Here is a 17,267-nt window from a genome sequence, read left to right as displayed (position 1 = left end):
GGCTCTAGATGAATTCCAACCCATTTGACCCATTCTCCTTTTAGCTAATTCTTTTGACATGACCCATTTAACCCAGTTGAGATGAAACACAACAAACTCAACACACTCATTATTTAGTTGGTTAAAATTCAAAGCTTTGGCTTTTAGTATGGGGCAAACAGTTTGTAGTGAGAACTCTTGAGCAACAAAATCTTCACTTATCATTTCCATTGCATAAACCATTTTAGCTTAACAAAAGTGTTACAGCATGATTACATAAAAATAATCAAAGCAACTAAAACATTGATGACAAACTCAATCTATTAGACAATTTCTTTAACAATGAAAAACCAGTTGTGACAAGGTATATTTAGCTTGATATGTATGTACATCCCGGAGTGCAGCTCTTGACTCTTGTGTAACTGTCTGGAAGAATGGAATATAGCAAGCATTATGCTGTTCAGAACCTGATTATATTTCCTTGTGATTAATAACACGCAGTGCGGCGATGACATCAAGATTAATGTTGCATCCTCGAGAAACACAATGCTCTGGACCTGGTCCATAAAGTATATCATCAGAACAGAAAGAAACGGGGTATAACTAAGAACAAAATGGGCATAAACCACAAGTAATTTAGCTCTACAATCTTTGCTACCGGCGTTGTATAAATATAAGTTGGCAATCATACCCTTTTACTTATCAATTAGTAGCTTTGGGTTATGTTCAATCTCAGATAGGTCAGTCAGGAAACTAGCTAAGAATGAAACAGGTCAAAAGATTTGGAATTTGCCCAACGTGTTTCTAACACAAACAACCTTGACTTCAAATAATCTATTAAAAAAAGGGATTATTACCTATGGATGTAACTAACTATGACAAAATGTCTACTTTATGTAAAGATCTCGTAAAATTTTTATGTAATGTAATGAACTTTCAAATCTTGGTTATTGGATGTACCCGGGTATATGTGGCAACCATATAATCTGCCATGTGTAAGTTTTTGATTGGTTAGGTACATCCCATAATCGGAATTTGAAAGTTCATTACATGACATAGACATTTTACAAGATCTTTACATAACATAAACATTTGGTCATAGTTAGTTACATCTGTAAGTAATACTCCCTTAAAAAAATTGTAGCAATCATATATATAGTTTTTGAACGGCAAACTATCCTACTACTACTCATAAACTACACGACTACCTAGGATGCAACCAAGGACTCTCCAAAATTCCCCAATGATCCACCCCTACATATGTAGGAATTGGGACTCGAACGCTGGTGAAATATCCCAAGGTCAAAGACCTTACCAATAGGCTACCAACCCCATTGGCTGCTGTAGCAATCGTCTTTAACACAATATATTTATTAACTAAGAAAGTAGGACAATATTCTTTGTGGATCAACCCAGCCCGAATCTATTTCAACCTAAACCGCCGTCACATATCACCGGTTTGCCCATTTTGTCTCTTCTAGTTAGCATCTTACTGTAGCCAGTGAGATTACTCTAACTTTCAAACTATTAATCGACCCAAAGAGAAACATATGAAGTACGGAATTAGAAATTAATCAATAAAATATTGAAAAAACTCATTACAACAATTTAAAGCACCTATATTTTATATTTACCTGCTTTTATACACGCACCGTGGCCCTGGATGCATGACCAGTAAAAGCATTTGATAAAGCAACACAAAGCATGTTTCATGCTTCCAACCCCCGGCAACAGCTTTCTTGAGCAAGAATTGTACTGAAAAACCAAATGTTCAGACAACTTGCTTCGGTAGGTCAATCCCATCTTTTTCCCAATCACCATCAGGTTCATACTGTTTCATCAAATCAGTAAAACTTGACGCTTGTGGGACCCATCCAAAAGCTTCCATACTTTTCAAAACTCCAGCCAACTTATTCTTGTATCCTGCACTATGCAAGCTGTGTACTAGAGTACTACATGTAGCAAAACTAAGCATTACCCCACGTTTCCCAATTTCATCGACGGATGCCACTGCCTCGGAAAACTTGCCATTTTGGCACAACCCATCAACCAATTTATCATAAGCATCTCTACCAGATAGACCCTTTTGCAATAACTCATCTAAAACCATAAAAGATTTCTCCAAACCCCCTTGATCTTCATCTAACATGTTGTATACAACTTTATCTAAACTAATACCTTTTGCCACCATATCTTCAAAGATTGAAATCATCTTGGATTTATTTCCTGATCTCATATAACCACCAGCTAAGCAGGTGTACGTTACAATCGTTGGCATCAAATTCCGATTTTGCATCTCAGCAAAAAGATCTTCTGCCTCTTCCATCATCTCAGCTTTGCAGTAACAATCTATTAAGATAGTAAAAGTCACATGATTTGGTTTAATTTGCTTGTTATCGATCATATCTTTCAATAATTCGTCCGCTTCCACTATCTTCCCCAACTTGCAGTACAAATCAATCAGAGTGTTATATGTATGTGCAGAAACAAACCCTAATTCCACCATTTTGTGGAATAAGGTCAACGCCTTTTCAATCTCCGTTTCTTTGCAGCAGCCATTTAGGAGGGAATTATATATAACATAATCCGGTTGAATTCCATCCTGGTCCATCCTATCAAATAGCTCGTACCCTTGAGACAAATTCCCAGATTTACAGTATCCATCTATCATTGTAGCATAAGTCACACCGTCAGGTGCCAAACCCTTGGAAGAAATCCCATCAAATAACTCCCGAGCTTTCTTGAAATCACCCAACTTGCATAATCCACCAATTAAGATATTGTAAGTGATGATATTTGGAATAACCCCTTTATGGATCATTTCATCGACCATACTGAAAGCTTCATGAATATCGCCTTTTCTACAGAAACCAGATACGATAGATGTGTAAGTGACGACATCTGGACTCAGACCCCGCTCTATAAGTTCACCCAAAACCTCCCGTGCTTTTTCCATTAAACCATTTCTAGCCAGACCGTTAATAAATACACTGTACATGTGTACATCAGGAAGAATATTCCTTCCAAGCATACTTTTGAATATTGAAAAGGCTTCTGTAGTGTTTCCCAGTTTGCAATGACCATCAATCATTGATGTAAATATAACACGATCAGGCATAAAATTATAACTAACCATCTCGTTAAAGTATTTATTTGCAACTTCCATTTCTCCAACCTTAATATATCCATTGATGACCGCACCATAAGTGAAAGCATTCCGCTTTACTCCATTAGTCCCCATTTGAGCTAAAACTGACTCCACTTCATCCATTCTTTTATCGTTACAAAGACCAATTATTAGTGAATTATAGCAATAAACATCAGGAAAAGTGCCTTTCTCTTTCATACCCTTCAAAACTTCAATAGCTTCTTCAAACCTGCGAGCTTTGCATAGCCCAGATATGATAGAATTATATGTCACAACATTTAACCAAGCTCCACTAACAAACATCTCATCTTTTAACTTTAGAGCCTCATCTACATACCCCTGTTTCATAAAACCATCAATTAACGCACTATAAGCAACATGATCAGGAGATACCCCTGCTTTCGACATATCTTCTAAAACCATCTTTGCATCTTCCAATCTCTTCATTTTGCATAAACCATCTATGAGTGTCGTATAAGTAAACCGATCAGGAACAAAACCCTTTTCAGCCATTGACCTTTTAAGCTCAAACGCTTCATCTATCAGCCCACCTCTGCATAACCCTCCAATAAGCACATTATAAGTCACCAAACTCGGATTACAACCGTTTTCCCCCATTTCAACAAAAACCCCTTTTGCCTCGCTTAACTTTCCTTCTTTACACAAAGCACTAACCAAATTAGTATAAATATACACATCAGGAGCAATCTGTAACTCACCCATTTTCTCATACACCTTCCAAAACAATTCTCTCTTATTCGATTTCAACAAATTAGTCATCAATGAATTAACACAACCTGGACCCGGAAACCATTCCCTACTATCAATCCCCAACACAACAAAAACAGCTTCATTCAACATACCTTTATTCCTATAAGCATCAACAACCATACCATACACTAAAGACTTAAACTTTAAGCAACCCACATCACCCTCATCACAAAAACTAGAAACCGAGTCCATAATATAAGAAACCGGTTTCCGGGTATCAACCATTTGGCCTAATACAATACTAGCATGTCTAAACTGATTGGAATTACACAAACACATGGCAAGAATCAAGAAAGATTTAAGGTTTTGAGGAAAGATACCAACTTGATGAATTGACCAATTGAAGAAATGATGAGCAATATTAGGGCCTTGTTCGTTTTGAGCTTGATGATGTAAAACAGATTGAATTACATCTGGGTTTATCTTTCTAATAAGATTAGGTGATGAATTAAGGATTTGGGGCCAGTTGTCTTTGTTGTTGTTGAGAATTGATGTGATTTCGGTAATGAGTGTTTCTTGATTGATTTGTGAGGTGTGATTTCTTGATTGGTATGTTGAAAAGATGATGGATTTAGATGAATTTTTATGTGGAGATGATAACAATTTCATCATTTTTGTTGATGGCTTAGTATAATGATAGCATTTGCAGATTTGGGGAAAATGGAAGAGCATGAAATGAACCTTGTTTGGTTGAAGTATTCGAATCTTCTGAACCCTTAAGCGTTTATAAATGGAAGTAATCTACAGCAATGCCATACAATTCTGTACTTTTGTTAAAATGTTAAGTAATTCTGTATTTTTATACTACTTTATATATATATATATATGGAAAAGTGAAGATGAGGCTGTTATGCATTCAACTTGGGTGAAAAACCCCTCACATACTAATATTTTAATATTTTAAATAAATACATAGCCCCCCATGATTTTTACCTTTTAAAAAAAGGTATGTGGGGGGTTTTTCACCCAACTTGAATGCCTAACAGCCTCATATTCCCTTCCCCATATATATATATATATATATATTTTAGAATCATTATAAGTCTTCTATTTTTTTATCACAAGGCAATCCAATTCACGTTATCTTAATAGGGTTTGTGTTAAAGAGCCTCTTCACCCTCAATACGGAGGAAATCTCCCAACTAAAACGTCCGAAGACATGAAATTTAATTGGGATAAAATTTTGCCCCCTTTACAGGATTTAAACTTGCTTTACTGAAAGACGTTATTTATAAAATTTCTTAAAATATATTTCTCATATAAACTTTCAACATATAAAGATGTGGCTTAATCATTTGAGCTATAAGGAGGAATAATATAGATTCATTATTTCATGATTTTCATCTACTCTTTTTAATAGGCATAATTAGCATTTTTAGTTTCCCTCCTCCATTTATGTATTTTTTTTTATTTAGAAAATTAACCTTTTAATTTACATATTTTATTTTATTTTTTGTTTTGCTTTTTTCTTTTAAATTCTGAACAATTTTGTTGTATTGTTTTTATTTTTTTTCTTGTATTTTGTCATTGTTGTTTTTTCGTATCTATTTTTGTAAATATTTTGGTTTTTATAACTTTGTAACATTTATGTTTTTGTTAACTTTTATTTCCTACATCATTTTTGCGTAAACATAAATATGATAGTACAATTGTGTTATTATCTCAAAAAAGAAAAAAGGATAACCGCGACAAATACAGACGTCTTAGAAATCGACATCATCCATCAGGCGGCTCAAACCACCTCATTTTAGTTACAAGGTTTAACAACTTAGACATAAATATACTTATATACTTATGATTACATACATATACAATAAATTCCTGACCTTTTTAAAATCATTTGGAAATCCAACAAAATTTCCAACTGACCGTTTATAGTTGACCCACTAAAAAACATTTGTTTCCAAAATCTTATGTCTTTTAAAAAGTCTAATCACATGTTATTATTATCTATATTCAGTTTCTACCGACCCCATATACATCAAAAAATTATAGCTAGTTAAATACCACAAAAAATCATTTCTGACCAAAAGTCTTATTTATTAATTCTCACTTTTTTGGGGGGCGTTGTTGCCTATACACGGTAAAACGATAACTTTTTTACTTGCAACGTTTAATAACATAGACAAAGTACACTTATGATTACAACAAATAAATTCCGACCTTTTTATACTCATTCGAAAATTTATATAAATATTGTTCAACTCTTGTTGAAAGGAGGAAAAAAGAGACATGTTATATTACCATCCGCTACTTTTTAAGAGAGGTCATGGATTCGAATCTTACCAAAGGCAAACTTGAGATAATCAAGAGATTATTAAATGGTTGAGATTCACCTGGACACTAGCCTAGCTGGGGGATTAGTGGATACCAAATAGTACATGAGATCAGAGGGTTCTCATCCAATTACCCTTTTTACTTTTAATGGACTAATTTACACTACTAGTCTATTATCTTTTAATATATCTCCACTACCACATATACATCAATAATCTACGCCACTTGACGCCGCCATCACCGTAGATACCCGTATAGTATAAGTTTATAATTGATAAAGCTCCATTTGTCTTTATTATGTAACCTTTTTATTTTCACATCTTTAAACATCATAGCAAATTCCAATCATAATTGCAAAAAATATAAACGTTCATAGCAACGGGGCATAGCAAGCATTGCTTGAAGAGACAAGCTGCTGTTACATGAACTTTAACAGTGCAAGCTAGATTAAATTGTCCCCCCCCCCCCCCCCCCCCCCCCCACCCACACACACACAAGGAATGGAAATAACATAATGAACAAAACTCAGAAAAATGAACATAATGAGCAAAACACAAAAGACCTTGCACTTTTTAGTGAACTCGCTCTCCTCTAATTCCATCTACTCACTTGTGCATGTGAAGCCAAATACTTGTAATCTGGGAATGTACCTTCTTTCTGAATGAAAAATGCTCGCATACTTGTCCCTCTAAGAACCAAAACCCACATCTTCTTGGTTGGTGCCTTGGTGGACCACCTTTGACGGTAGCAAGGTCAAAGGCCTGCTGCTGGTAATCTGGGAATAAATCAGCTGCGTGGCCTATAACATTATATCATCCAATGTAAATAAGGATGTGAAAATACTCCAAAAACTAATAGGATGTCAAAAATCAGTTTTTAGGCAGGCGAAATTTTGATAGAGCTGGCATTCTGGTAAAGTGTCCAGATCAGGAAGCACGTCAAAACGGGTAATTTTGGTACAGGCTGAAACATGTTGGGTCGGTTTGTATTACCGAAAAACTTTTTGTCCGAAGTCTACTGTCAACAACGAAGACTACTTTAATTTATATATTTTTTTTCCAGCAATTATCTAATCTTCTAAGTGACATTCTTTTCATGCTTTATCCTTATGTGATATATTTGATACTTTCAGCTTGTTCGACCCATTTTCTTTGTATTTTACCCGTCAGATATAAAACATAACCTGAATAAGATTCTCCAAGATGTGCTATATCAAAACAAAAATCATAATGAAAATAAATTGAACTTATTATTAAAAAAAAATTATAAGTCAGTCCAACACGCTTATGACTGAGATGTATAAGGGCAATTATCAGGGTGCCCATCTAAAAGTAGTCTCTACCCTTGGATACAGATATGACTATCTACATCTCACCTCCTCTATACCCGCCTTTGACAGAATTGGGTATTGTTGTTTGTGTTAGGGTGCCCATCAACCAAGAGGTGGTGGTTTAAGCCTCAATTGAGAGACATAGGTGTATTTCGTATATGGGCGTGTCATTTATGAGTCTATGTTGCTGAAAAGGTATATACTCAAATTATAATTGTATACCTGTATCACTGTATGCACTCCACATTCCCAATCCGGTCCAGATATCACTGTTAGCAACATAGCAGCTAGAAGAGAATAATACTGGTAAAAATCTTACAGCATAGTCCCTTTAATAACATACCACTACTTGCAGATGTATAGATCTATACTATCTTTTAAATATGCATATTGGTATTTCCTTTTAATAGCAAATACCAATATACAACCAAAAGCACTTCTTATGAGCAACAAATTTGACAAACAGAACCTTTCATACATACTTATCATATCTAAGATTTTCTAAAAACCATTATATAATAACAGGCTAATTAATACATGTCATAGGCTCACGTTCTAATCGGGTATATCAACAAAGCCAGTATTTTTGTGTCCTAAATCCCAATTCCCAACCATTATTATTCCTTATTGCTAATGAGGGCAAGAAAGTCAACACAAACACATATCTCATATACCATAGACTTCAAAAACATGGTGAACAAAAAAAAAAGGAAGAATATTTAAATATCTCAAAAGAAGATTATACGTATATAGACTTGTTCAAATGAACTTCGTGAAAGTGTAAAATGTAGCCTAATAGTTCCAGGTTACTTACTGTAGTAAATACATACAGCTTTCATGAGACCATCCTGTGTTCAGCACTAATAACCCAATGGTGTTCACACGTCCAGGAAAACATTTACAGAGTGATTATAATATGCAGTTGATCGATAGTAATGATAGACCATGTTTGCATATAGCTCCAGCGCTCCACTTTTCAGTGATATGCTTATGGACTTATGGAGTAGCCTGAACGCATTTACACAAAATTAGCATATTATAGTGATAATGTGATATTGCAAAACTCGTGATTATGCGAGAAAGATGATGCTTGGTTCAAAACTTTAAATCATGTGCAATTACACCATCAGATACCAAACCATGTTATAAAGGATAATCTCCAATTGATGTAATGTAGACTTATAAGTCCATTGATTAGAACCCCTGCAACTTCTACTGCTAGATGGAAAAAGAAAGTTTTTGACCTATTACCCAACCCGCCCATTGCCAGCATCTACATCGAAGTTATCACACCCACAATCAGCAATAAATGAATACAATGCTATTACCACATTATGTATATCCCAGACAGCTTTAACTTCTTGCCAGTAATCTATGGGTGAACTTAGAAAGTACGTCAACTTGCTGTTCTTTTTTCTTTCTGAATGATTCCATTCTCGCTCTACTGCCTGCTTTGTCAATCAGATCAATGGCTTTGTCGGGAAGATATCTGTCAGGAATGTATCTAGCTAGCAGGTACACAACAGCATTTATGGCCTCCGATATGTATTTACATCTGTGATGAGTCTCATATTTTTCCTGCAGCCCCATCAGAATCCCTACTGCATCCTCCTATATTTAAAGCCATCTTTTATAATTTTAGCAAAACTTAATATTACACACGCATATGTAACTCGTATACGTATATGTATACATACATGCACATCCACAAGTAAACGTTCTTGCTTAGTAACAGTAAACATCACCTAAATTTAGTAGCTGGTTGGATATGTTCATTATATAAGGACGAGTATTTATTAAACTGTTTTGAGTGTTTACCTAACCCTCCTTAGGTAAACATCTTGGGGTGGCCAGGGGAAGGGTTCGGAAACAGTCACAGGGATACCCCGGTTAGGCCTCACGCAAAGACTCGCTTACCTTTAAGGGGGAATCCTTCCCCTTTTACCCTCTTATGAGACATGCCTTGTAAAATGGGAGTGAAAAACTTACAAATAGCATTAAAAGGATGGGCAACTGGCGTTTTAATTTTACTACTTGATCAGTTTCGTTGCAGCAATGCAGCTAGTATACAATTAATTACTTGACACGTGAGTCCAGAAGTAGAAAATCTTTATCTACACAGTAAGACTAATAATTTCAATACACACATCCAAACACCCGCTTACTAGTTCAGTGATAACACATAGAACTTCAAAATTAAACTACATTTAGCTAAAATATAACATCGAATCTTGTTGGCCTATTTTACTGTATAAAAAAGGTGAACAGGGATGTACTTAAGCTGGTTTTGAGGGGAAAAAAAGACAAAAGAAAAAAAAAAACTGTAATTCACCCCTCCCAAGAGACGGCTTCAAAAGATTACTTGCAGTAGAAGCATAGGTTTCAAAATATCTAACCAACTAATATCCATGTTCCTTGAGAATTTGAGCTCCGTTATAATAACTTGAAGATCGTAATGAAGACCATTGAGCTGATGTCCAAGCCTGTCTCTTGATGTTGCGTGTAACATCTTGGGTTGAATCCTAGAGGTTGTTGAAGGCTTAGGAAACATATAAATATAGGTTCTAGATTTCCAATCAAGACATGCACAACTATAACACATTCCATCTCAAATAGATTGACATATACAAGTAAAGGAAAACATCTAAAAGAGGTATAAGCATAGAAAACAAACTGGAAGAACACTGTTGATCAACTCACTATGGTTCGCTCTGACAATGTATACAGGCATAATAATAGTGCCAAAAATGAAATTTTTCTCAACAAAAATTCTACCGTGGTTTGCCCTATTTTCACTTCTTTGTCTTTAAATTCTATTATCACCATTGATAAAATTATAAACCAAAAAACAAGCAGCCAAAATTGAATTCTTGTTGCTGGCAAAATTTAAATCAAATATTTGATCATCAACCTCCTCTTTCAGTCTCATCTCCATGAAATATGGTTCTTTCATAAAAGAATCAAAGGAATTTGATCATACGGTCACAGGAACATGGTGATGCATGAATATATGACCTACAAGAAAACAAATAATAATGTTCATGATCTTAACATCTTAACACCTTCTAACAGTATATGCCAAAAAATGAGGTAAGTGGTACAAATGACTAGAGCGCTAGAAGTTTCTTCAGAAGAACCCTCGGGAAATTGCAAATTGAAGTGAGCCATCCAAAGAAGAGGTTGGTCACTATGGAATATGGGTTAGTTTTGGTTCAAAAACTGACAATTCACAGTCCACACTATGTGATTCTGTTTACGTATGATACTTAAAAGAAAGTGGCTACCTAAACCGGAATGCTTAAAGATTATGTAAAGCTTTTAAAGTAAAAATACGTGTTTTATAATAAATAAAACAATCAAACAATATTTCGTTTAAGTCAGAATTAGCTTAATCAGAAAACCCCATCACCTCTCCTCACTGAAAGCCGACTTTACTAAAGGTCAATCACTCACTCTACCGAAGATTAACCACAGAGTGTTAAACAGAATGAGGTCAGATTTAGATTCAGATTTCTCAAATTTTTGTGGTTAACTGAGCCACAAACAGTCCTAATCCTTTAACCAGTCAAATTCTAAATAGGTGCCAGTGGATGCATAATCTGTATTTTATGGCAGTCTCCTCAGTTTCATCACTCATCATTAATTGCAAACAAATTTTATTTGAAACAGAAAGGTTGCACAAAAATGAAATAAAGAACTTGTAATTACCGGGCATAAATCATGGCAAAATGAAACATCATTTCTTGACCAGCTTAAGGTGGTAAAAAGGGCTAAAACAATCTTTGAACAACGCTGTTAATGGTCAACTCCGAAAAAAGTCACACCATACAACAAACTTACAAGGATGCTTCCTTTGATGTATTAGCCTCTTTCAGCTCTGTTTCTTCTTGACATATCAACTCATTTGCACTAGTTAAATCAGGCACCCATCCAAACTTCATCATTTTTTCAAACACCATAGCCACTTCATCATCATAACCACCACTTTTCAACCCAAGAATCAGATTCTTACACGTATCAGAACCAAGTATTACCCCCCTCTTCTTCAGTTCATCAATAGAAGACGATACTTCAGAAAATTTCCCCTTTTCACACAACCAGACAATTAAAGTTTTCATGGTAGGTGTAGATGCAAAACTGCTATCTAAAATTCTGTCAAACACCAAACATGCCCTTGCAATATCACCTTCTTTGCAGCAGCCATTCACAAGTGCTCCATAGACATACTCATCTGCTTGACACCCGTTCGTGGACATCTCATCTAATAAGCTGAATGCCTCAAGAAGATACCCTGATTTGCAGTACCCGTCAATTAATGTAGCATAAGTCCGAGCATTGGCTATTAAGCCTTTCCCCGGGATATGATCAAATAGTTCCTTTGCTCTCTTAAGATCACCTGCCTTACAAAGCCCGTTAATCAAAGCATTATATGTAACAATATTTGGATGAACATTTCTATCTTGCATTTCAACAAACAACTGGAATCCGTTCTGGAGATCACCTTGCTTAATGAAGCCAGAAATTAGAGAAGTGTAAGCATAAACATCAAGATTCAAATTCTTCTCCCTAAGCTCCGAGACCACCTCCATCGCCAGTTCCATCTTTTGATTATTTGAGAGACCTTGTATGAATGCGTTGTAAATTTGTACATCTGGAAGAATACTTTTCCCCACCATACTTTTTAAAAACGAGATTGCTTCTGTTGAGCTATTTTCTTTACAATAACCATCAATTATGGATGCTAACACAGCTTGATCAGGCAAAATTCCAAGGCCAATCATCTCTGTGAAATACACATTAGCAACCTTAACTTCGGCAATATCATTATAAGCAGATATTAGTGCTCCGTAAGTAAAAGCATTCGGCTTTACTTCATTTTCTATCATTTGAGCCAAGAAACCACGAGCTTCCTCCATTCTCTTTGCCTTACAAAGACCAAAAATTAACGAATTATAACAAAAAATATCAGGGGAAACACTTTCCTCCTTCATATTGTTGAGAATCTTGATCGCCTTATCACATTGACCAAGCTTACATAATCCATCTATGATGCAATTAAAAGTCACATGATTGAGTTTGTTACCTTTAGCAACCATTTCATCCTTAATTTTGAACGCCTTATCAACTTCACCTTGTTTCAGAAACCCATTGATCAATGCAGTATAAGTAACATTGTCCGGAGATAAACCCACAAACGCCATATCTTCCAAAAGCAATTTTGCATCTTCGGATCTCTTTAATCTACATAACCCATCGATAAGATCTGTATAAGTAAGAACATCAGGTTCCAAACCCTTCTTCGCCATTGAACTTTTCAACACAAAAGCTTCATCAACAAGACCACTTTTACATAACCCACTAATTAGCACATTGTAGGTCACCAAACCCGGACTGTAACCTTTCTTCCCCATTTCAGAAAACATTTTTTTAGCTTCATCCACTTTCCCGTCTTTCATGTAACCACCAATCACATTAGTATAAGTAAAACCATCGGGTTTTAACTTCTTAGCCAGCATTTTTTTATACACATTCCAAAAAGACTCCATTCTGTCTAGTTTCAACAAATTCGTCATTAGATTGTTGATACACCGTAATGTTGATCGGGGTTCAATCTTTTTAGAGAGCATCTCATATAACATGCTTAAAGCTTCCTCTATGTTACCTTCTCCCATGAACCAATCAATCAAAGATATGTAAGTAAGCTGCTTAGGTCTAACACCTGCATTTTTCATATCACTTAAAACCATTTTCGCATCACTTGTTCTATTTGCCTTGCATAATCCCTCTACAATCATCATGTAAGTATCCCCATTCAACGCTAAACCCTTTTCATCCATTGATTTCTTATAAGCAAGAGCTTCATCGACAAGACCGTGTCTACTTAACCCCACTATAAAAAGGTTGTATGTTACAGCATTAGGACTGCAATCTTTCTCCACCATTTCCGCAAATACCCTTTTCGCGTCCTCCATTTTCCCACTCATACAATAAGCGTTAATCACATTGCTGTAAATATAAACATTAGGGGTCACATTTTCCTCAACTAATCTCTCGTAAACTTTCCAAAACAAATCCAACTTATTATCCTGCAACAAATCACTCATCAAAGAATTCAAACACACCAAATTCGGAAAACAATCAACACCTTTATAACTCGACAATAACGAAACAGCTTCATCCAACATATGTTTACCCTTGTAAGCATAAATAATCTGAGTAAACACTGCAGAAGTCAATCCTACACTTCTCATTGCATCTACAACATCCGAAACCCGCGGTTTTCGGGTTTCTATCATTTGGTCTAATACACTACTAGCTTTTCGCAACTTATTCGATTCGCATAAAGAAACTGAAAGTAACAAGAAAGATTTCAAGTTTTGAAAAGTACCCGCCATCTTAGAAGATGAGCATTTGAAGAAATGAAGCAGCTTTCCGGGATCACATGATTTGTTTTGCTCAAAAACTGATTGAACTAAATCTGGGTTTAGTTTTCTTGGAAATGATTTCAATTTTGGAAACCAATCATCATCTTGGCCTAAAATGGATGTGATTTCGTTCACAGTTTCTTGCTCCTCGTTACTGTTATTTTTATAGTGATATGTCTTTGAGGAATAATATAATCTTGGAATTGAAAAAGATTGAATTTTTGGAATGGATTTTGGGCGTATGAGGTGCATTTTTTAGTTGCAGGGTTTTTTTATGAGAAAAACAAACACAATGACGCAATGGGTATACGGTAAAGAAGGAAGAAAGAATTTTGTTTTCGGACCAACCTTTTATATAACGGGTCGGGCTTTGTTGACACCATAACCCATTGTTTTAACAATATACTAGGCTTAAACGCGGGGCTAGTTAAGATATATTACACAATTATTTTTAAGATGTGACTTAAGCGTTAAGTCTCCTCTTTAAGAGAAGGAGATATAGACCTAAGCGTTAAGTCTTCTCTCTAAAAGAAGAGGATATAGACGTAAACGTTAAGTCTCCTCTTTAAGAGAAGAGGATATAGACGTAAGGGTTAAGTCTCCTATTTAAGAGAAGAGGATATAGACGTAAGCGTTAATTCTCCTCTTTAAGAGAAGAAGATATAGACGTAATTTTAAAGTCTCCTCTTTAAGAGAAGAGGATATAGACGTAAGCGTTAAGTCTCCTCTCCAAGAGAAGAAGATATAGACCTAAGCGTTTAAGTCTCCTCTTCAAGAGAAGAGGATATAGACCTAAGCATTAACTCTCCTCTTAAAATAAGAGGATATAGACCTAAGCTTTAAGTCTCTTCTTTAAGATAAGAGAATATAAACCTAAGCGTTAAGTCTCATCTTTAAGAGGAGAGAATACAGACCTAAGCGTTAAGTCTCTTCTTTAATAGAAGATGATACAGACCTAAGTGTTTTCACATGGAGCTACTTAAAAAATATTACACAAATGTTAAATAAATAAAACACATGTTTCATTAAATAGTAAAATAGTAAATATTAAGTTTAATCAATTGTAGAAAATGAAATGTTAACAAATATGATCCTTGGTTAACAAATATAAGTGTTGCTAAACAGATATTTAGTTTATTGATTTATTTTAAAATTTCTATGACAACTTTTAAAAGTATAAGGGTTAAATTTGAAGATTTCTTGCCCTAAAACGTGTAGGGGTTAATTTTATACGATCCTCTTTTTAATATTAACTTTATGATCAATCTTAAAAGTGAAACACGAGGTTATTTAAAATACATTATAAAATTTCTTTTTAGAAGAAATTAATCTAATTTAACGTTATACATATATTTCTTTTTTCCAATTTTGGAATTATAGTCATTTTGATGAAAAAATAAAAAATACATGTAATTAAATAAACAGTTATATAGTACATGCCATATAGCTTTAAGTAATATATAGATATGATACATCAACTTTAACAATTTATAAAAAGTTACAGTCATATAATAAATTACACAAATAAAGTAGTAGAAGAATATCAGCACAAATATAGTAGAAGAAATCAATACACGACAATGTCTGGACTAACCATGTATCGGAAAAAGAATTAGGTAAGTCCTTATGGCTCATGATTTAGAAATGAATAGTAAACTATATACATAATATGATTCTTTGCATAAAGAACAAATGATAATAGCAAAAACATTACCTACAAAATAACTTGAAGACTACATGTACAACACTAAATATTTACACCCCGGTAAAAAAGTGTTTGACTCGAACCCCGGTAATCAACTCACCCATTAAGCTACCAACAATATTTACAAAGAAAAGAAAGGTTATTGGAAACCAACACAACTCAAGGGGTGGGTTTCGATTACTCGGCAATACATCACAATGGAAAACGAAAAAACGATGCACGTGTCAAAGAAAGAATATATATTTTAACTATATGACGTGCTCTTGTTTTTAAGTTAAGGCCAGCATCAGGGCAAGGTACTGAGCCACCTTTAGTAAAAATGCTAAGTACAAATGTCGTACCAAAGAAAATAAAAAGTGACACAAATTGTTTGCAATCAAACCTCGATTTTGCCATTTTCTATAAGCAAGAGTGGCACATATCATGTAGATGTACTTATAACATGAGTTTGATGAACTTGTTAAGCCAAACATAAATATCGCTCACTTTGACTGATGATCTAACACACCCATCTTCATACATCTATACATGCGTTAGTGAATAACCAAATGTAAAAAAAATTACCTTTATAATGTTTTGATTAGGATCGAGAGAACTGTTGACTGCATGAATGATCAAACTTCCATATTGCACATCCAGATGAATGAAAAAAATTTCAAGTGGTGAAGATTACCATATTCTTGCACATACATTCAAAAACTAAATTCTTGTATGGTGTAAAAAGCAAAAAAGATAACCTAAATCCAAACCCAAAGCCACCTAACCAAGTGCTATTGCAATATTTGCTAAAGCAGATACTTACCCATAAAAAGATAAACCTTGTTAATGCCTTGTGGTTGATCATAAAGGAACAACCCAAAGATTAATATGGTGCAACCTGCCCTACATAAGAATAAGCCAGACAGAGAGTGAGGTTGCTTCAATTTAGTGTATGCAGTAGGCTTTATTTCAAGCTCAACAATGTATCTCATCTTTATTTCGTTCAAGCTTGCAGCAGACTGTCGATTTGGCATATCTTAATAGTAAGAGAGACATGAAAGCTAACCGCAGATCACAACTAATCAAAGTACTAGAGCAGTTTACAATTCTTTATCACCCATGTTTGTTGGAAGAACCCACATTACTCTTTTTTATATAAATATATACTCATTAAACTAACTACATAATACCAAATTTGACTTGTGTTAGTAAGAGATTTGTGTATTTCAAGCGGGCTTTTACACAAAATGACTACTATTAACTTTTTCAAGAAATGTTTTTTTTTCCAAAATATTACTACATGTCCTATATTTTTAACAAATACACCAAAAAAATACAGTTCATAACTAACTCATTCGTCATTCCTTGTGTATTATCAAACCTCGTCATTCTTTGTGTATTATCAAACCAAACCCATAACAAAGCACCATCCATTATAGTGAAAAACCAAAAGCATATACCTTCAAACCAAGACACATACAGTTGTAGTCCTCAATCTAACTTGGTCCAAACCAAGTTGGTCTTCAATCCAGCAGCTTTACTTTACTTGGTCTAAACCTCAAGTAATCATAAAAAAGATTATGACAACCAAAAAGTAAATAGGGTAGTCTTGACAACCCAGCCTGTCTTGAACCATATACAGCCCACCCATTA

General features: G+C 34.7%; 2 protein-coding genes across 5 annotated transcripts; both read right to left on the bottom strand.

Annotated features, from left to right (window-relative positions):
* Positions 1-177: 177 nt before the first annotated feature.
* LOC122589575 (pentatricopeptide repeat-containing protein At1g63330) lies at positions 178-4,574 on the bottom strand. Its single transcript, XM_043761879.1, has 2 exons — positions 1,614-4,574; positions 178-536 (listed from the first exon to the last, which is right to left on the bottom strand). The coding sequence occupies exon 1, from the start codon at positions 4,568-4,570 to the stop codon at positions 1,751-1,753; it is 2,820 nt and encodes a 939-aa protein (XP_043617814.1). The 5' UTR covers positions 4,571-4,574; the 3' UTR covers positions 178-536; positions 1,614-1,750.
* A 2,085-nt stretch (positions 4,575-6,659) lies between these two features.
* On the bottom strand, positions 6,660-14,213 carry LOC122590092 (pentatricopeptide repeat-containing protein At1g63330-like). 4 transcript variants are annotated; one of them, XM_043762424.1, is made up of 6 exons: positions 11,214-14,213; positions 9,902-10,027; positions 8,834-9,116; positions 8,320-8,513; positions 7,728-7,792; positions 6,660-6,974 (listed from the first exon to the last, which is right to left on the bottom strand). In XM_043762424.1, exon 1 carries the CDS (start codon positions 14,180-14,182, stop codon positions 11,342-11,344), a length of 2,841 nt encoding a protein of 946 aa, XP_043618359.1. In that variant the 5' UTR covers positions 14,183-14,213; the 3' UTR covers positions 6,660-6,974; positions 7,728-7,792; positions 8,320-8,513; positions 8,834-9,116; positions 9,902-10,027; positions 11,214-11,341. The 4 variants fall into 4 exon arrangements, with proteins under 4 accessions (XP_043618359.1, XP_043618357.1, XP_043618358.1 ...); XM_043762422.1 differs by lacking the exons at positions 6,660-6,974; positions 7,728-7,792 and having other exon boundaries at positions 8,230-8,513; XM_043762423.1 differs by lacking the exons at positions 6,660-6,974; positions 7,728-7,792; positions 9,902-10,027 and having other exon boundaries at positions 8,230-8,513.
* Between the last annotated feature and the right edge of the window lie 3,054 nt (positions 14,214-17,267).

This window comes from Erigeron canadensis, chromosome 2 (assembly GCF_010389155.1).
Source record: "Erigeron canadensis isolate Cc75 chromosome 2, C_canadensis_v1, whole genome shotgun sequence".
Classification (NCBI taxonomy): Eukaryota; Viridiplantae; Streptophyta; class Magnoliopsida; order Asterales; family Asteraceae; genus Erigeron; species Erigeron canadensis.
Note: the sequence above shows the minus strand (reverse complement) of the source record. Positions and strands in the feature narration are given on the sequence as shown.

Coding starts and splice junctions, on each gene's coding strand:
- LOC122589575 (XM_043761879.1), bottom strand. CDS start 4,570: ATGCTCTTCCATTTTCCCCAAATCTGCAAATGCTATCATTATACTAAG.
- LOC122590092 (XM_043762424.1), bottom strand. CDS start 14,182: ATGCACCTCATACGCCCAAAATCCATTCCAAAAATTCAATCTTTTTCA.